This window comes from Xenopus tropicalis, chromosome 4 (genome assembly GCF_000004195.4).
Source record: "Xenopus tropicalis strain Nigerian chromosome 4, UCB_Xtro_10.0, whole genome shotgun sequence".
NCBI lineage: Eukaryota > Metazoa > Chordata > Amphibia > Anura > Pipidae > Xenopus > Xenopus tropicalis.
This window is the reverse complement of record NC_030680.2, coordinates 120,124,327-120,145,284: the sequence shown is the minus strand read 5'-3', so window position 1 is coordinate 120,145,284 and position 20,958 is coordinate 120,124,327. Positions and strand designations below refer to the sequence as shown.

General features: G+C 39.4%; 1 protein-coding gene across 2 annotated transcripts in view; it reads right to left on the bottom strand.

Annotated features, from left to right (window-relative positions):
• Positions 1-19,591, bottom strand: part of srebf2 (sterol regulatory element binding transcription factor 2) — a 38,919-nt gene extending 19,328 nt beyond the window's left edge. The window contains exons 1-6 of one of the 2 annotated variants that reach the window (XM_012960582.3): positions 19,361-19,591; positions 5,891-6,256; positions 4,313-4,494; positions 2,566-2,712; positions 876-1,097; positions 201-315 (exon numbers count right to left, since the gene is read on the bottom strand). In XM_012960582.3, coding sequence (XP_012816036.1) covers positions 201-315; positions 876-1,097; positions 2,566-2,712; positions 4,313-4,494; positions 5,891-6,256; positions 19,361-19,433 — 1,105 coding nt within the window. In that variant the 5' untranslated portion in view covers positions 19,434-19,591. 2 annotated transcript variants of the gene reach the window in all.
• Between the last annotated feature and the right edge of the window lie 1,367 nt (positions 19,592-20,958).

Here is a 20,958-nt window from a genome sequence, read left to right as displayed (position 1 = left end):
CCTACTCACTTAAAAGAAGAAAGCTACACTGAGGACAGTGGCTCCTTTCTTTTTAACACTATTTGTATGTGTAATCTATGATTAGAAATTAACTGCCCTTTCTGGATTTTCCACAATTCTAGACACAAAATAAGCATAAAACAGAAAGGGCATACTGTTATTAATATAAATGCCCTTGGCATTTAAGTCACCATACTCACTGTTTTTCTGGTTGGCTAGTTTTAAAGCCATGTTTTCCTGACGCAGTTTCTGGTTGACTTGTTGCAAGTATTTTATATAATCAATAGCCTTCTTTAGGACCCCTGATTTGTGCATCTAATAATGCAAAAATAAACAAAAATGTAATACTTATTTGTAAAAAAGTAATACATAAAAACAATATAAAACTAAATGACCTTCCCTCCTACCAATATCTTACACTAACTGCTGACCTTTACATTTACCTCTGACTGCCAGCCCATTAATGGGACACATTTTTAGGCTAATGCCAATGGCAGTGGATTCTCAGCCTGGAGATAAGCATGCACAGGTGGAAGCTGTACTTTTCAGTGCAGATACAGGAAGCCCCTGATTAGAGCCAATCCACTTCTCTTTGCCTGATTAATATCCACAGGCAGGGAGAAGCACTGGATATGCTCTGTGTGCTCTTCCCCTAAAATTATGTTCACTGTCCAAGGCTAGCTTTAATAAAATGCAATTCTTGTTAAAATACACATTAACTAATTTAAAAGCAATTAGGGAATACTAAAGCTAACCTAAAAAATTTAAACATTTAAGGCTGGGGTCAAATAGCAACCATGGAGCTGACACCATAACTAAATAATTACAGGTATAGTAATCCAAAGTAAATAATGTAATCATGCAGTAACACCAACCTTGGCATCAGTGCCCATGACCAGGTCCTTCAGCTCGATAATTTTGTCATTGATGGATGATCGATACCTTTTTTCTATTATGTTGTGAGTTGTTCTCCTCTCGCCTTCCTTCGGCACCTCTGGCTGCTTTAGACTTCCTGGAACTTGTTTTATGGGCATTTTTTCCTGTCCCATCATTACTGGCATTGTGGTTAGAATAGTCCCGTTGCTGCCCATAAGGGTCTATTAAAATTACAGGCACATGTCTTGAAAATGGCAATAATGCTCTAATTTTCATTCAACAATGACAAAAGGCACACCAAGCGACCCTTTACATCAGGGGGTGGCCAGACTTTCTTCGGTTGCGATCGACCGGACTGACACGGAATGTGGAAGTTCGGCGTGAAGGCGTTCGTACGTGACGCAGCGTATGTACGAATTCACGGAGCACTTCCACATCCCCAGCTTGATCGTGGTCCACCAGAAATCCACGGGGAATTGACTGGTGGGCCGCGATCAATGTATTGGCCACCCCTTCTTTACATGTTGTCTCATTCTTATGGGTCATTATAGCTGTAAATATTTGCTGTTAATAGGCACTTGCAAGAATATGTGCTTGCCTCAGAATATCTAAAACTTATACAGGTATAGGATCAGTTATCCAGAAACCCGTTACCCAGAAAGCTTTAAATTACGGGAAGGCCATCTCACATAAAATTACTTGACTTTTAATCAAGTAATTCATTTTCATTTTTAAAAATGTTTACCTTTTTCTCTGTAATAAAACAGTATCTTTTACTCTATCCTAACTAAGACATTATTAATACTAATTAGAGGCAAAATAACCCTGTTGGATTTATTTAATGCTTAAATGGTTCTTAGACTTTAGGTTTGTTCCTCCAAATTACACAAAGATCCCTTATCCAGAAAACCCCAGGTCCCAAGCATTCTGGATAACAGGTCCCATAGCTGTATACATTAGCTTTTTACATACATATGTGTATATTACTAAATGCCATTTGCCTTAACCAGTTTGCTATGATGCAAACGTTTTGCTTTCTTTAATAATGTAAGCAGCATCCTCATTCCTATAACTGAAAACAAACCATCTGTGGCTGTACCATGAAGCAAACCTTCACCTCTGATATACTGATAACAATTCAAGGCAGTTCATGAAATCATTAATGAATTCTAAAACTAGTCTGTGCTAAGCATGCAGAGTCTGTTTTTATGAATAATAATTGCACTAGCATTTTTAATTGATGTTTTTGAATTGTTGGGTAAATATTTGCAGGAAAAATGCAAAACTCTGGACTGCAGGCTAGACTACTAGAAAGTACTGTAAGATGTCACTCAGATTTAAAGGTATCAAAATAACAACAATGACATGACTAAAAATGTGCTTATAATCAATTAATAAGGGAGGGGTAAGCCCCCAATGGGACAATGATCCTGTTTGACTGGCATAATAAATGGGGTAAGCTCCCCTAGCACAATTGTTGGTGGTCTCTTATTTGCTTCATTCATGAGAGGAGGGCCACAAACTGTTAAGATTGCTTATAGCCTGTAAGGGTATCTAACACATGCATCCTGCTGTACAAAGCACTCAGTAATTAATATACTTTGAAAAAGGTCACTGTTCCCTTTCAAGAGCACACTAAAGATACAGTGCAATGTAGTGTACACAAGTCTTTTTAATAACTGTACTCACAGGTACCTGGAGAGCTGTAGTCTGTATAGGAGTAGCAAGTGTTGTTATTGCTGGATTCTGCATAGTTGTCATCACAGGGCTGCCATCTGCCTTCACTGCAGTAAGCACCAAAGACTCAGTTTTGATTATCTGTGGCTGCACAAGCACCTGGAAAGCACAAATTCATATGAAGGTTTTGAATTAAAAAAAAAATATTGATCAATTATACGCATAGAGATATTAAACAATATTACCTGACACAAAATAACGATACATACCTCCATAGACTTAACCTTTCTATGCCCCAACTTTCCATATAATTTGGTAATTTTCCAGCTGAACTTTATGATCATCTGGCTATGTGTACCCTTCAACCCCTGATCATTTTCCATATCTTTGATAAACCCAAAGAGAAAGCTAAGCCAGATGATGAGGTGGTTCTGGCATTGGACTGCTTGTGCCCAGACATCCGTACATCAGTCTCTAAGGTCTATGGAACATGTGGCTTTCACATTGGTGCTCTTTGAAAGAACAGCTGTGATTAAAATGTCTCTCTCCACTGTTCACAACCTTTTTAAAAGAATTGAAAAACAGCCAACAATCCTGCCTATGACACCAAAATTAAAAGTAAGGAACAAAATTAGCAACATTATGAAAGAGTTCCTGAGCAACTATTGAGAGCAGGTACAACAAAAGTCAGCATATGTAACCAAAAGGCGACAATTTGAAAATAACTTCTAATATGTAACAAGCTAAATATAATCATATATAAAAGTCTGGTGCTTCCAAGTGTGGACCAAGTAAAGGTTATCAGTCAATGTAACAATTCAACCCTCTGTGCACTGAATGCACTGTATACAAATCATTAAACAAATATACACAGAGAACCTAGTCACCTCCATGTAGAGATATCCAGTATATAAGATATGGCATAAGCTGACATGGCAACTAAATGGGTTCACCAAGCAAAAAGATTAGACAGCTTAAGCACTTTCCATGATTACAGTCTTTCACACCATTTTATCCATATGCAATGTTATGTAAAGGACCTTGCGTAAAAACATAAATAGTTTTGAGACTAAAGCCAATATTTATTCTTATTATTATTTATAAAAGGTAAAAATTTTTAAGAGAACAGATGCATTTAAAGGAGACATATTGGATAAATGGGGAGCAACGCTAATTTTGTAGGCAATTATGAATAATATCCCGTGCTGGTTTCACTTTGTGCTAAAAATAAATTCTCTCTGTAAAAATGGCCCCTTTATTGGAGCTCCCTATAGATCCTCTCACTTCTCCCTCCAGTGTGAAATGGAGAGTGGGCGTGTCCTAACGGTCCCTGCCAGATACACAGTAGGAGGGGGAGAGCCAATCACAGCCCTGCACTCACACAAGCACAGAGAGGCTTCAGTTCCCTATCAGGTCAGCCTAGCTGCTGATTGGTTCCTATCCTACAGTGCAGGGTATGGAGGGCCGCCGGCTCCCCAGCTCATCCAGAGAATTCAGCCAGCAGGAAGTGGCACAGATGGGCGGGGCTAGTGGGGGTTTTGTGGAATTTCTCAAAAAATCAGTCAGAAACACAACTTTTTAAGCACAATCCTTCTATATCTAGAGGAGTATAATTCCCTGGTACATTCATCATTTTTATAGGATATGTCTCCTTTAAGATATTGGAAGATATGCATAGTTATTTACCACTGTTTACCATGTTATGGTCATTTGGCATTAAGGCCTAAAGAACTAAGCACTACCAGTGCAATATACTTACAGGAACTTGCTGGACCTGAGGGGTAACGGTCTGAACAGTAGTTGCTGGGGTCAGAGTTTGGATTGTACCATTAGCTGCTTGAGTTAGGACTCTCTGGGCCTGGACTGTCTGTACTTGCTGCTGAATTGTGACAGGCTGCATCTGCTGTGTTGTCATTAGACTTTGAACTGGAGGTTGCAGCACTAAAAGGAAATAAAAAATATGCATTTCCATACTAATAATGGGTCCTTTATCACTGAAACGACGCCTGTTATATTGGATGAATAGGAAACAAAGTTGCTGTTAGGCTTCTAACTGCTGTCAGAGTAAGACAACAGCTTTGGGTCCTGCTATTTCAATCAATGGTATGCAGTGGTGATTAAAAGCCATGCATGCCACAGTCTAAAATTGTCAGTATCAAATAACAGAGACCTATAATTTTAAAGGATATGTAAACCTGAAAATGAAATGATGTAAACTTACCAAGTGTGCTTCTCTAAGCACTGACATTAACAGTCTAAAACCTCAAATATCACCACTAAACATGAACATTAATGTATATTCCCTTTGAAATGCTGATTTTAGGAAGAGGCATATATATCATTCCTTATTGCTCTCCTCATTTTGCCCCCAGGATTGTATAATTTTTAAAAAGAACTGAGTGGCATAAATTGCAGTTACTCCAATTTAGCTATGCATCAGAATGTAAGAGTTAAATCATGGACAGCAAAGGAGATTTTCTAATTGATGTATCTTGGTAAAACTACAAAAGCTGTGGTTGCCCTTTTTTTTAACTCTCAAAACCCTTTCAGTTCAGTTGTTTTTCTCATTTGCTATTTTTCATTTTTGACCGTTTTTCTAAAACAGAAAGTTTAATGTTCCTCTCTCTGTTTTAATCTGGCAGCTCAGTAATTCAGGAGCAGATGCTAAATGGTTACAGCTGAATTGGTAAGAAGTTAGCAACAAATGTATCAATTCTAACAGCTTTATTTATAAGACTAAGAAATTATGCTCCGCAGGGTAAATGCTAAAAAAAAGTATCAATTAATGTATAGTTCTCCCAGAGCTGCTTCAGGAAGACATGAGCTTGTGAAAATATGAAACTCTAATAGATTTTCTATGGAAATTTAGAAACAGTCAAAAATAGAAAGCAACTTAAAAGTGTTTATTTCTGCTGTACTATTTGAACTGAAAAAAAGTGTTTGGAAGATAAAAAAAATCTTTAAATTACTTTCTGGTTGATGATTTGGGATTATCAGGCATTAGGTTTAGACTAAATAAATGTTTTGTAAGTGCTGCAGACATCAGTTGACTACATGTGTTTTACCCTTTAGATGTTTTGTCTTTGGTTATAAACTTCAGTATTATAACTACAGCATGAACAGTATCTTGTTGATGTTTGTGTTGGTTTGGGCACCTGTGACAGCCTGTTTACTGAGGGGGAACACAAACCAAAAGAACTCTGTAGCACAAATACAAATTTTACAGATAAAACAGATGGTTGAGTATAGATTACTTGAGAAGGTTAAAAGACACATATTCTATTTAATGTACTAGTAGAGTAATAATGAAAAAAATGGGTGTTAATCAGTCTCATACCCTGAAAACTTGTAGCAGCATTCTGATAGATGAGTGGCTGCTGTATGATTCGGGTCTGTGGGGCAGTGCTGAAATTTGGGGTGAGCATCACTGTCTGTTGCTGCAGCTGAGGCTGAGGAGAAGACTGAATCACGGGTCTGGGCTGGAGAAGAGGTGCGGTTCTCTGGGGTGTTACTTGTGAGGGGGCTTTTACAGGTAACGTTTGAGGCTGAGGTGTTGAAGTAGTATATGGCTGCTGCGGTGCCTGGTTATAAGCTTTGGGTAAGGCTGTCTCCATTGCATTATTTCCTTGATAACTCTGGCACAGCTGCTCTTCAAACAGGTCTGGAAAATCACCCACCTGGTTACTGACAAACTGCAGCATTTCTAGGGAAAGAAAGAAAAAGATTAGTGTTCTAGCTGAAAGCAAGAAATCTAATAACAACCTACTGTACAACTCAAACTAAAATTTTAAAAGCCCTGTTGGATATGTATGGCAAAATAAGTTTTTAAATCAGAAACGTCAGGTTGGATCCAGGTTGCAGTAAGCAACTCAGGCTCATATGAGCGGAGGAGTGAAAAGGAAAGCTGCATATATAACAGGAAATATATGCTTTAAATGGGACACAAAAGACTATATATGAATATACATCATATCTCAACTTCTATGCTATAATATTAATTATTTTTTAATGGATAGCAGAAGGGCTAGATAGCAAATAAGCAGTAAAGACTGATATAATCTCTCAGCCAACTTAAGTGAGTAAATTCATCAGATCACACAATAATTCCTAGGTGATGGCCACACATAGTTGTTAATAACACCTTAGAGCTGTGACAGATGGGAAGATTAGTCGCCGCGCGACAAATCTCCCTTATCGCAGGCAACTAATCTTCCCGAAATGCCATCCCACTGGTTAGAATGTAAATCGCCAGTGGGATGACATAAGCAGGCGCCGTGATTTGCTGAAGTTGCCTTGACAGGAAGCTTCGGCGATTTCGGCGCCACGTAAGCCATCCCACTGGTGAATTACATTCTAGCCGGTGGGAAGGCATTTCGAGGAGGTTAGTCGCCCGCCGACTAATCTCCCCGTCTGTCACAGCCCTTAATGAGTGTGGACAATATTGATTGTGTTCAAGATTTTTAAGGATTGACAACTCGGAACTGAAGACAAGGAATATCCCAGTAATATACCTTTTCATTTCTAATAACATTTTTTATTGAAGAATATACTAAAATAATTGAACTTTTCATATTGATTTATTGTATTTGTTACAGTACAGCATACAGTACCCTTACAGACACCTGACAAGCCTTGCATTTATTAGACCTAAGGGCTAAGGCACAAAAACTTTACATTAGTCCTATTCAAAATAATAATGACAGTTTTACCTACAACAGACATTAGCAGAGGATGCACATGAACACCATAGTCACTAAGGGGGAGATTTATTAAGACATGAATGCTCAGAGCGGTTTTTTGCCGTTTTTTCACGCTTGCACGTCTTTTTCGTATGCTTGTGCGAAAATTCAGAAAGGTTCTACCGCTGTTTACAATTGTTCGGTATGAAAATTGCGTGACTTTCAGATCGCCAATACGATATTATCGTGACTAATATGATTTTTTCGGAAGCATTTTCGTGATATTTGCGATCTTCAGAAATTATCGTATCCAATCCGAATTTTTCCCATTTGGGATTCCAACTCATGTTTTAATGAATCGGCCCCTAAGTGTACCTTGTCCATCAAGAGCTGCCACTTCAGTATACCTTTTAAACTGGAACTTGTTACAGGCAGAAATTGACTACTGTGGTTCTCCCTGTGAGGACTGTAGAGGTTAAATTACCTTTTTTTTGCCATAAGCTAAAGAGGATTGGAACAGTGTGCCAGGTGGGTAGTGTGATCCCAAGCTAAACCAGAAGAATATAGTAAGCGAAATGAACTCATAAAGACCTATTTACATTGTGCCAATTTCTCCAATGAGAATTTTTTTTCCTAATATTGGATTTATTCGGTGCTGTTATGAGTTCAGCAGTGAGTCCCTATTACCTGACTGCAGTGATTTTGCACAGAGGGGCTTTCTGGTTTCTCTTAATCTACCTTACCCTGTCCCTGACCTTGTTGGTTACTCTACATAGTAAATACTGGACAGCATGATCCACCTTTATAAACATTAGTGATGCTGAGCTTGGGTTTGTGACGCACAAGCACATACAAATATAATCTGTAACATATCCATACATTAAATGTTGCAAAGGTCATGGTTACAATGATCATGATGGAATGATACAGCAGTAGATACGTCTTATCTACAACTTTAAAGGGGTGGTTCACCTTTAAAGTGATACTGACACCAGAAATTAAACCGTTTTTAAATATATCATAACATTGTCTTTGCCTGAGATTTATAATTTTGCCATAATTGTATTTGCCCTATGCTTTTACATTACCTATCTGTCCCTCTATGAGGGGGCTGCCATATTTGTGCAGCAGGAGTCCATTAGCATTAGAAGCTATAACTGACAAGCTGAGAAGGGACAGTCAGGTTGGTAAAACAATCAGGTTTAGGAACTTGATATAACAATTACTTACAAAAGCAAACCTGTCAGTGAAAAATGATCAACAGGCCCTATAGGTAACTTTTTATGTACATTAATATTTTGAAGAGTAATTTTTTCATGTCAGTATCACTTTAAGCTAACTTTTCGTATGTTATAGAATGACCTATTCTAAGCAACTTTTCAATTGGTCTTTATTATTTATTTGTTATAGTTTTTGAATTATTTGTCTTCTTCTTTCAACTCTTTGCAGTTTTTAAATGGGGGTCACTGACCCCGGCAGCCAAAAAATGATTGCTCTGTGATGTTACAGTTTTGTTGTTACTTTTTGTAACTTTCTTTTGTATTCAGTCCCTCTCCTATTCATACAATGGTCTCTCACCCAAACCACTCCCTGGTTGCTAAGAACTTGGACCCTAGCAACCATATAACTGCTGAAAGCCCAGACTGGAAAGCTCCTGAACTAAAAAATGCAATAACAAAAAAAACTACAAATAAAAAATGAAGACCAATTGCAAAATGTCTCAGAATATCACTCTCTACGTCATACTAAAAGCTAACACAAAGGTGAACAACCCCTTTAACATGCTACAATTTCTGTCAAATGTCACTAACTTGTGATTTTCAACAGCTTTTAAACACTTATGCATACCCTTTGTAGGTATGTTTGGAATGTACAGTGGTGTGAAAAACTATTTGCCCCCTTCCTGATTTCTTATTCTTTTGCATGTTTGTCACACAAAATGTTTCTGATCATCAAACACATTTAACTATTAGTCAAAGATAACACAAGTAAACACAAAACGCAGTTTTTAAATGAGGGTTTTTATTATTTAGGGAGAAAAAAAATCCAAACCTACATGGCCCTGTGTGAAAAAGTAATTGCCCCCTGAACGTAATAACTGGTTGGGCCACCCTTAGCAGCAATAACTGCAATCAAGCGTTTGCGATAACTTGCAACGAGTCTTTTACAGCGCTCTGGAGGAATTTTGGCCCACTCATCTTTGCAGAATTGTTGTAATTCAGCTTTATTTGAGGGTTTTCTAGCATGAACCGCCTTTTTAAGGTCATGCCAAAACATCTCAATAGGATTCAGGTCAGGACTTTGACTAGGCCACTCCAAAGTCTTCATTTTGTTTTTCTTCAGCCATTCAGAGGTGGATTTGCTGGTGTGTTTTGGGTCATTGTCCTGCTGCAGCACCCAAGATAGCTTCAGCTTGAGTTGACGAACAGATGGCTGGACATTCTCCTTCAGGATTTTTTGGTAGACAGTAGAATTCATGGTTCCATCTATCACAGCAAGCCTTCCAGGTCCTGAAGCAGCAAAACAACCCCAGACCATCACACTACCATCACCATATTTTACTGTTGGTATGATGTTCTTTTTCTGAAATGCTGTATTACTTTTACACCAGATGTAACAGGACACGCACCTTCCAAAAAGTTCAACTTTTGTCTCGTCGGTCCACAAGGTATTTTCCCAAAAGTCTTGGCAATCATTGAGATGTTTTTTAGCAAAATTGAGACGAGCCTTAATGTTCTTTTTGCTTAAAAGTGGTTTGCGCCTTGGAAATCTGCCATGCAGGCCGTTTTTGCCCAGTCTATTTCTTATGGTGGAGTCGTGAACACTGACCTTAATTGAGGCAAGTGAGGCCTGCAGTTCTTTAGATGTTGTCCTGGGGTCTTTTGTGGTCTGTCGGATGAGTTGTCTCTGCGCTCTTGGGGTAATTTTGGTCGGCCGGCCACTCCTGGGAAGGTTCACCACTGTTCCATGTTTTTGCCATTTGTGGATAATGGCTCTCACTGTGGTTCGCTGGAGTCCCAAAGCTTTAGAAATGGCTTTATAAGCTTTACCAGACTGATAGATCTCAATTACTTTTGTTCTCATTTGTTCCTGAATTTCTTTGGATCTTGGCATTATGTCTAGCTTTTGAGGTGCTTTTGGTCTACTTCTCTGGGTCAGGTAGCTCCTATTTAAGTGATTTCTTGATTGAAACAGGTGTGGCAGTAATCAGGCCTGGGGGTGACTACAGAAATTGAACTCAGGTGTGATAAACCACAGTTAAGTTATTTTTTAACAAGGGGGGCAATCACTTTTTCACACAGGGCCATGTAGATTTGGAGTTTTTTTTCTCCCTTAATAACGTAAACCTTAATTTAAAAACTGCATTTTGTGTTCAATTATGTTATCTTTGACTAATAGTTAACGGTTTTCGATGAGCAGAAACATTTAAGTGTGACAAACGTGCAAAAGAATAAGAAATCAGGAAGGGGGCAAATAGTTTTTCACACCACTGTATATATGAAGTATGTACATGGTGATACAATACATGTAAAAAAACTAGAAAAAAATCTATTAAAATAAAACCTTCAGCATACACCTTCTTGGTACATACTCTCTTTAATGCCAGAGGCTTATTGTGGGATACATTATGGTATAGGCTTTAGCCTCTTGGAGATTACTACTGAGCCATGGGCTAACCTATTTTAATATTACATTCAGATCTTAGCTTTGAAAAGTCTGTAAAAACATTGTGCTTGGTAAAATAAAAGGTTCTGTTCAAACACTCATCTTGCCCTGCATCATCTTCTGCAGCTTTTTTTCCTAGTTGCATCTATAAATTTACTGTTATAGTGCTTCAACAATAAGTATGGCCAACCATCTTTCAGTTAAAAATTGTGTTAAGGGAGACAGAAAATGTAATCATTGGAGGTACCAAATGTACTAAATACAAGTAGGTATAGAAATGTTGTACATTATGTTTTGGGCTTCGGAACCAGCCCAAGGCAACCACGGCCCTTTAGCAGGGAAGATCTGTGCCTCCAAAGATGCCCCAGTAGCTCCCCATCTTCTTTACTGCTGATTCCCTGCACATGCTCTGTGCTGCTGTCACTTACCTGAGCTTAGGGACTGACACACAATATACTGTATATATACAATATAAATGTCACAATATACTGTATATATAGAATATGTCACAATAAAAAGCTGATCAGTAAATAATTATTAGTAAATGGCAACTTTGAAACCAGTGCAATTTGCATCAAACTGTAATATTTAGCAGGCACACAAGAGAAGTGGATTTGCTACTATCGCCAGCTCCATTGATCTGCAGGCACACACAAAGCAGATGTTGGCCCCGAAAATGTCTGCTTTCTGCTCTGTGTGCCTGCAGACAAGCGGATGTGCAGATCAATGGAGCTGGCGATAGAAGCAGATCTGCGTCTCTCAGCCAGCAAAAAGATGAGATGCTTAATCAGAGTGCATTTGGATCTGGGACATGATTTCCATGGCAGGTTTGAGTATTTTGTTCTTAAGTGGAGCAAGCAGCACCTTTTCTGTGTCTGCCATCTTCCCATACGTATAATGTACTGGTAATATAAAAGGAGTATAACCTCTGTGCATAAAAAGTACATAAAGATTAGGAAATAAAACCCTGTAATGGGTGGACACTAAGAAGAAAGCACGCCATACTTAAGAGTAGTTTAAGTGCTGCTGTTTTTGCCAAACATGTTACTTTATTAAAAGAGGCTATGGTGATCCACCCTAAACAGTATGGTAACCCATTTCTGGGTTCTGACGCGTATATTAAGAATTCCCGGTATAATCATTACATGTGTTTTTTTTCTTGCAGAAAGAGTTGGTTTGAAAAAAATCCAAGAACTGTCACAGAGATGTTGATAAGTGTATTACATGACAGAAAACAATATACACTATATATTTGGAATACGGCCCATTTATTGATAGAATAAATACCAGCATTGTTTAGATCAGACAGAGGTGGGTGCCGGAAAAAGCATTCACAGTGCGGTCAGTGTTCAGCAACACAGTGTTATTGGGAAGGGCCTTTCAGTGCCAAACCTCAGACACTGTTTGTGTTGGCCACATAACCCGCAAGCACTAAAAACTACAATCCAAAACCAAACACAAGGAAAACCATCTCCACTAAATGAAACGTCTTGATTAAAATACATCTTGGTTAAGGCACCATTAAAGGAAAACTATACCCCCAGAACGAATACTTAAAGGAAAAAGAAAGTCAAAGTCACTTGGGGGTGCCAAAATGTTAGGCACCCCCAAGTGACTTTGACCACCTACCTTTTACCCCGGGCTGGTGCCCCTGTGAGGAGGGAACAGCGCCAGCCCGGGGTAGCTGCCGGCGCTTCCTTCTTCCTGATTCGCTGCGCGCGCATGCGCAGTAGAGTGAAAAGCCGAACTTAAACATTAAAGTCGGCTTTTCACTCTACTGCACATGCGCCCACCGCTGGCATTTCAGCAACGGAAGCAGGAAGCGATCCGCTCCAGGTGCCCCAGGCTGGTGCTGTTTTCTCCTAACAGGGGCACCAGCCCGGGGTACGAGGTATGCGGTTAAAGTCACTTGGGGGTGCCTAACATTTCGGCACCCCCAAGTGATTTTGCCTTTCATTTTCCTTTAACAAACAGATTATATTATGTTAAGTCACCTATTAAAGAATCTCGCCACACTGGAATATTTACAGTAAATCAGTAAATATTACGCTTTTACATTCTTTTCCTTGAGCCACCATTTAGTGATGGGCTGTGTGCTCCCTCAGAGATCACCTGACAGGAAATAATGCAGCTCTGACTGTAACAGGAAGTAGAGTGGGAGTAAAAGACAGAACTTTGTCCATTAATTGACTGATGGGGCCTAGCATGTATGTGTGCCTCGACTTATTTGTGTGCACTGTGCATCCTATGATCCCAGGGGGCGGCACTTAGTACTTAATATGGCAGTTTTCTATTTAGGATTAACTAAGTGGCATATACTACTAGAAAAGTAAATTTTTATGGAAATGGTTTATTTAGATGAAGCAGGGCCTTACATATGAGCTGGTTTATGCAATATATTTTAACAGATACCTACACTGTTTGGGGGGTATAGTTTTCCTTTAAAATGAAGAAGCACTGACAGTGCATATGTCTATTAGCATTTAGCCGGAGTGCCCCAGCTTAGCTAGGTTGTTGCTGACTGGATGGATCAGTACTCCAAATGCTATATCTTTGGTCCAAACTACACTGCCAGATCAACAGTTATATTCATTACTAAGAAATACAGGATCTAGATTGAGATTCTAGAAACATACATAGTTTACAATAGGAAAATGACTAATGCTAAAACCCATTGCAGGGGTCCTTAATATAATTAGCAAATGTGCTGCAATAAGAAAGTGCATCAAACAGAGAAAACTTTACACAAGATATGTAATTTTTTACTAGTAAGGTTCTCCCTTAAGAGCAGAAAACAAATGACAACCCATCAGCTTCTGTCAAGGTTTAGGAGTTCCAGAAAAACATTTCTGAATGTTACTAACTACATATGTAATTTTATCAATAACCTGTGTTTTAGGTGTGATTTTAAAAAAAAAAAAAAAAAAAAAAAGAGATTTCCATCTAAAAACTGTTTTTAGTATAATGAAAGAAACTGCAATTCTTAGCAATATTCCATTAATAAATTATTAAAATGTTATTATAGACATTAACTAAATATTAATTTATATTAGAATAGGGATCCTCAAACTTCTTAAGACTGTTGGGGGGCGTGTCTAGCCTAAGGCCATCAGTTGAACAGCTCTGCCTTATGGAAAACAAAGTCTCCAAGTAAGATATGCAGATAACTAGACTAGACTTTTTTAAAGTGTAACCAAACCCTGTTAATAAGGAGTGATACGTGTGAAATATTAGCTTACCCTGTACACAAAGCATTCAGTATCTGTATATTTTCTATATAAAGCAAGACTCAACATAAATACTGCATAAAGACAAGGACCTGAAATAATAACCAACTAGGCATTGCTCTGTATTGCTAATATCTGATAAAATGATTCAGCTGAACCAGGCAGCACAGAAGCTACCATTCATACAGACATTTCACTATTCATAGAATAAACATGTTGTGCACAAAATGATGCCTGTTAAGGGAAAAATGTAAAATAGCACATAATAAATAGTCTGCACTTTCCTAATTATGCTTTTGCTACTACACTTTACCCAGGAGAATGTATTCTTTTTTATGAAGATCAAGTTAGGATTCATGAGTTAAGACTAGTCAGGCTAATTTAACTCAGTGTTAATTTAACCCAATTCCTATACACGTGAACAACAACAAAAATAAATTAGAAATCAACAATGTTGCCATTCAAAATGAATGGGAATGCTACCAAGCTACATAAGGCTTACCCTGTGTGAAATCAGACAAAAAAATCACTATATTACCTTGACAACTCCCAATAAAAACAGAATCTTCTCATGAATGGACTGGTTTAAAAAGAGTAAAAGCAAAGGGGGCCATCTTAGGAATAGTTTTTTGTAAGATGTGTTAAAAAGGAAATAATTATAATTTATTTATATAGCCCCAGTAAGTTACACAATATATAACAAACAGGAGTCCTACAATATTTATAGGTAAATTGATCGAAAAACTTGAAAATCATATATGTAGTGTGTAAATGATTTTTCTTTTCTAAATTTCTTTCAAATGTAACACCTACTGCAGGGGCAAAAGATGCTGATATTCCAACTTGTACTGACACAATCCTATAACTAAGAGGAACATGTACCACAAGTAAATGAGTCCTGTACTATTGTTATTTAAAAAAACAAAAAACAACCTTACTTCCTGCTCACAGGTTACTAACAGAAAAGTTACCAGACAGTAAGCTATGATAGCTGAATTGTTTTTTTAAACAAACGCCCCTGATTTTTCAGATGACCTGTTAAACAAAACTCTAACAAGGCTAAAGTTTCCCAAGTCTAAAGTGTTGGTTCCTCCACTCACAGGGCCACGGAGGGAGTAGGATTCTTCCATAGGCCAGAGTTCAGTTTACCTTTGTACTCTTGCCTATAGAGAAATAGTACCTCCCCTAGTTGAGTGCGACTAACAAATGTGCCTCTACCTGCAATAGCTGACAGTTCAAAGCTAACTATAGGCTGAGAATAGCTTAGTATGAAAAATAATGCAGTTCACGACTAGTGATAAGGAGACATTCCAATCTACTATAGAGGTTCAGTGAAAAATGTTCAAGGTAAAAAAAAACTTCAGATCTTGAAATTAGTCTTAAAGAATTGTATACCTATTTATAGGCAACTTCTTTAATGAACCATTTGCTAATGCCAATATAACAAAGTTATTCTGGGACTAGTGATGTGTGAAATTTTTCGCCAGATTTCGACACAAAAAAAAGTCCACAAATGCCAATGGCTGTAAAGAAAATGTCATGGAGTAAAAAAAAAAAAAAAAAAAAAAAAAAAAAAAATGCCGTCTGTTGACTTCAATGCATTTTGCGAATTTTTGCAGTTTTGCAAATTTTTGTGGCGAAACAAGACAGATTTGCCAGTCACTAGCTGGGACACATTCTAAATCTGCAAAATTATAAATGAATTGTCTCTTCTTGCTGCAGCTGTCCCTTCTCCCATCACAGTGTGCTGCAGACATGCAATGTTCTGATAGGCTGGAGTAGGAAGATAAACATAAAATAAGCCTATCAGTAAATTGCACTCCCCAAGGCCAGAATAAGGAGGAACGTGCTGCTGCTCTTTGTTTCATGTGATGCCAACACAATTTCTATTTAATATCACCATATATCAACTGGAGACTGCAGATTTCAATGCATGACATCACCAATATTATCTCGCCTTAAAAAATGTAGTGTGTCAAATTATTACATTACCTTGTACAATTATAAGTTGTACAGAAGTGCATTAAAAGAAGAAATTAAAATACATTGCAAAGCTACTGAGTCACAACAAAAAGGCAGTTCACCTTTACAAAACATAATGCTTTTAAATAGTATACCACAAATAGTGACTTTAATTGCTTTTAATTATTTTTCAGATTTCTCCAAGATTTAAGTTTCAAAATGAATTTTTTGAATTTTTAGGCTCCTTCTTGGTTCCTGGCAGCAGCTCTGTACAGCAGGTCTGTTAAATGTCATACATTCATTTGTTTATTTCTCATCAGAATTAATGAACACCAGCAACTAACGTATCGAGTTTTAACCCTGTGACAGAAAGGTATTGACTATTCACTTATGTATCAAACTGTAACTGTCTAGAAAACTAGTGACCTAGCTTGTAGGGCTGCTACAGGAAAACAAAATGATTTTAAAACGTATATTTTTGCAAATAAAAAGAAAAGTGAGGGAACATGTCTGAGTGCAATTTCCCTCTAAGCCATTGTGCATTTTTTCATAACATACCATGCTTTTACTTTAACTAAATTGTATTTATATCCTATTATGAATTATTACAATTCAATATACCCATCTTAACAGTAGTCAAATGCAAACACCACTTTGCATGTCACATCTAAAAATACAGGGGAAATAACACACATGCACAAAAACAATTTCTGTTCTTTGCCTGTATTTATTTCTATCCACTGCATATCTGCTTTCAGTGTTAATACATAGGGGCACATTTACCTATCCACGAACGTCCGAAAAGCGCCCGAACGTGTTTTTTTTGTAATGGTCGGTATTTCGCGATTTTTTCGTAAATTGACGCGACTTTTTCGTAGCCATTACGACTTGCTCGTAAATTGTCGCGACTTTTTCGTAGCCATTACTACTTGCTCGTAAATTGTAGCGACTTTTTCGTAGCCGTCGTGCCGAGTATGAAAGTTTCGGAATCATTCAAGCTTCAGTATCGTGACTTTCCTTGGGCCGGGTTGGAGCTGCAGAGTGCCGTTGAGCCCTATGGGAGACTTTCCTTGGGCCGGGTTGGAGCTGCAGAGTGCCATTGAGCACTATGGGAGACTTTCCTTGGGCCAGGTTGGAGCTGCAGAGTGCCATTGAGCCCTATGGGAGACATTCCTTGGGCTGGGTTGGAGCTGCAGAGTGCCATTGAGCCCTATGGGAGACTTTCCTTGGGACAGGTTGGAGCTGCAGAGTGCCATTGAGCCCTATGGGAGACTTTCCTTGGGCCAGGTTGGAGCTGCAGAGTGCCATTGAGCCCTATGGGTGACTTTCCTTGGGCCAGGTTGGAGCTGCAGAGTGCCATTGAGCCCTATGGGAGACTTTCCTTGGGCTGGGTTGGAGCTGCAGAGTGCCATTGAGCCCTATGGGTGACTTTCCTTGGGCCAGGTTGGAGCTGCAGAGTGCCATTGAGCCCTATGGGTGACTTTCCTTGGGCCAGGTTGGAGCTGCAGAGTGCCATTGAGCCCTATGGGAGACTTTCCTTGGGCTGGGTTGGAGCTGCAGAGTGCCATTGAGCCCTATGGGTGACTTTCCTTGGGCCAGGTTGGAGCTGCAGAGTGCCATTGAGTCCTATGGGAGGCTTCCAAAATCATGCAAAGTCGCAAAGGTTTGCCCGCCGTTTACGAGCGCTCAATACGAAAAAGTCACGACAATATACGAGCAAGTCGTAATGGCTATGAAAAAGTTGCGACAATTTACGAGCAAGTCGTAATGGCTACGAAAAAGTCGCAACAATTTACGAAAAATCGCAAAATGTTTGTTTCCAATCCGATTTTTTCCCATTCGGGATTCGGATTTGTGGATTAGTGAATCAGCCCCATAGACTTCAGCATCACCTGCCCTAAAAACCAACCAAACATCAAGGTAAGTGCAGTAAAATACTGAGACCCAAGCTTTGTTTAACTCTATATCTAAACAGCACTTGATTTATGTTTTCAGCAGAAAAATACATTGTTATTGGACCTGCAGTAAAATCTTTTTAGGACTCCATTAAATACTTTGGAAAGACAAGGTACCACACACATATACTGAAACTGGGTATCAGTCATGATGCTTATTCCTCAAACACCAGCAGCTGCTATCCCTGTTGCTTAAGCCTGAAATGAAGGCTATAAATCTAGGGGACGGTAAGGCATTCTATTATAAAGAATGCAAGATGATTGGCACTTTTGCTTAACTGATTTGTTGCCTTTATAACAAAATGTGACATTTTAGTCCAATTCATGTCCAGAAACTAAATTCATTATGAGCAAATGACAAACGTCATTAGGTTTCAGATGCAAATGATCTTCATCTCAGAGTAAAGCAGGAGGAAAAGGGGGTGGTTACGTAATACTTAGCAACCTACATAAACAGGTCAGCCTTCTTGGTTTGGGAAATTAATTAAAATAAAATACCCAAATCACACAGAATGCTAGAAAAGGACAGGTCACAGGAAAGCAGAACCTTTACCCACAAATACAATCTAATAGAAGAAAAGAGTGTATGGACATAGGATAAAAGCAGCTACTCAGTTATGGATGTAGCTTTTTTTTCCCTGAGGAAGAGCACAGTGAGTGCTCGAAACGTTGGATCTCTTTTCTTAAATAAATTTATTTTTTGTCAAGTCCTGGTGTGTGCAGCTTACTTTCTTGCTTTATATTTTTTGCTAGCACCCTGGGCATTTGAACTTCTATAGGGTGTGCTCCGTTTGTTCTTGCTATATTATATATATATATATGGTACAGATGCCCTAGCCATTAAAGCATCAATGCAGTAAATATACAGTAAATATACAGTCCTACATAGACTTGCATCTCCTTCCCCCCCAAACCTTTCCAGCCCAAGTGGCCCAGACCAGGCGCAATGCCTGTAACTAACCTTAATCCGGCAAGGTATATAACAAGGTATATAACAACACAGCCAACACAACCCTAACAAGTTAATGATGAATTATTTCCTTCTGGAATTTGTAATCATATTCTCAGAAAAGGCGTGATTACTCAATGGATTCCACACACTGCAATGAAATGGGGGCCCAACATAAGGACAAAAAGTACTGGATATCAGGAATGACACGGCTAGTCCCCTAAACCGCTAGAGCTGTGTAAAACTACAACTCCCAGCAACCCCTCTTTGACAGCAGCAGGCTAGCTACGCTGTTACTATTTCCCAAACTACAGAAATGTTTTCGAGCCGCACCCCCCTGCAGAAAGATCCGTTCAGTTCCACTCTTACCGTCAATATCCCCTAGGGTGAGCTCATCTCCGAGTTCCGTCAGCGTCTCCATATTTTCCATGTTTAGTTCCATATGATATCCCGGGCTGTGACAACCCTAGCGCTCCCGAAAGGAGCCGGTTCTTGGTTCCCTATTACTGAACCTCACGAACCTGTCACTGACAAAACTGACGCCATGTTTGGGCACCACCTCCCTCCACACTACATGACGTCAATCCTATGTCTTCCAAACCTCGTTTCAGTGCCATGGTTAGAAGCCCAGAATGGATCCACAAAGAGGCGTGAAACGCACCCCGCCCCTCCCCCACCCTGACAGAACTGGGCCGCCTGACGCGGGAGTAAGCGGAATGCCCCGCCTCTTTGCCTTGTACAAACGCGTGCTGGATGTTTTGTTGTCAATGAGACCAGACGCCCCGGACGAATGAGCGAGCTTGACAAGCTGTGGTGTGATACGACGTCAGTGATCAGGGGATGTTGTATTTGCATAGGGGCCCGCCTTGTGTGGTTTATTTAGGAGCACGCCTACGGGGGACATTCAGTGAGGTGTTGCCACTGCTCTGCTGCTGCTGGGAAGCCCATGAAATAAAAAGGGACGGTGTTAGCAAGAGAAACGCCGCTGTAGTGTTACTTATTCAGTTCTTTGGGTTTTAAGAAGAAAATAAAGGAGTAATTTAGTTTCGTTGTGAAAGGTGCAACTAGCTAATAAGGAAATGTTATTAGACAAGCTGTTAAGGAAGTGAAATAATATTGTACTATATGTTATAATAGAATGAAAAACCTGTGCTGTATTGGTGCAGTTATGTGAGTGCTCATTCTGGACTGTGTCTTGGGCAAGTGACATGAGATTAGTTGCCCTGCAATTGATCTCAACTAAAGGTCCCCATACACTATAAGATCATCGCCAAGCGAGCGGATCTTTACCCAATATCCCCACCTACGGGAGGGCGATATCGGGTAGCAAGTTGCTTTAAAAAAAAAAAAAAAAAAAGCCAAACGATCGGATTACAGTTGCGGCCATGGGGCAGTCGGTTCGGGGACCGCATCAACGAGCCAATGCGGTCCCCGATCCGACTGGATTTTCTAACCTGGCCGATCGATATCTGGCCAATTTCAGGCAAGATATAGGTCGGCCAGGCCGCTCGTTTCTGCCCATACACGGGCCGATTAGCTGCCGAATCGGTCCAAGGGACAGATATCGGCAGCTTCTATCGGCCCGTGTATGGGGGCCTTAACTGTGGCAACTAATCTCCTTGAATGCTTTCCTGCCAGTGAGAATGTAGTAGTAAGAAGTAGTAGTCGCCCAATGTTGCCTCATGAGGTAAAAAAACATTGGGCCCCACAGAATGGAACTGCTTATAAGTGAGTGCAAGTACTCAGGAACAGAACTAAAGTTCAACACGGATATTTGTATATTTTGTTGCAGAAATACTTACGTATTTTAGTGCCAAAATCTGCTCCATGTGTCTGCCACTGAGCTGACTTAGTTTAAATTTTATCCTGGATGGTAGGGGAAGCCAGTGCAGGGATTGGCAGAGTGGCACGGCAGAGCAGGAGGGGTTGGAGAGGTGTATGAGCCTGGCAGCAGTATTCATTATGGA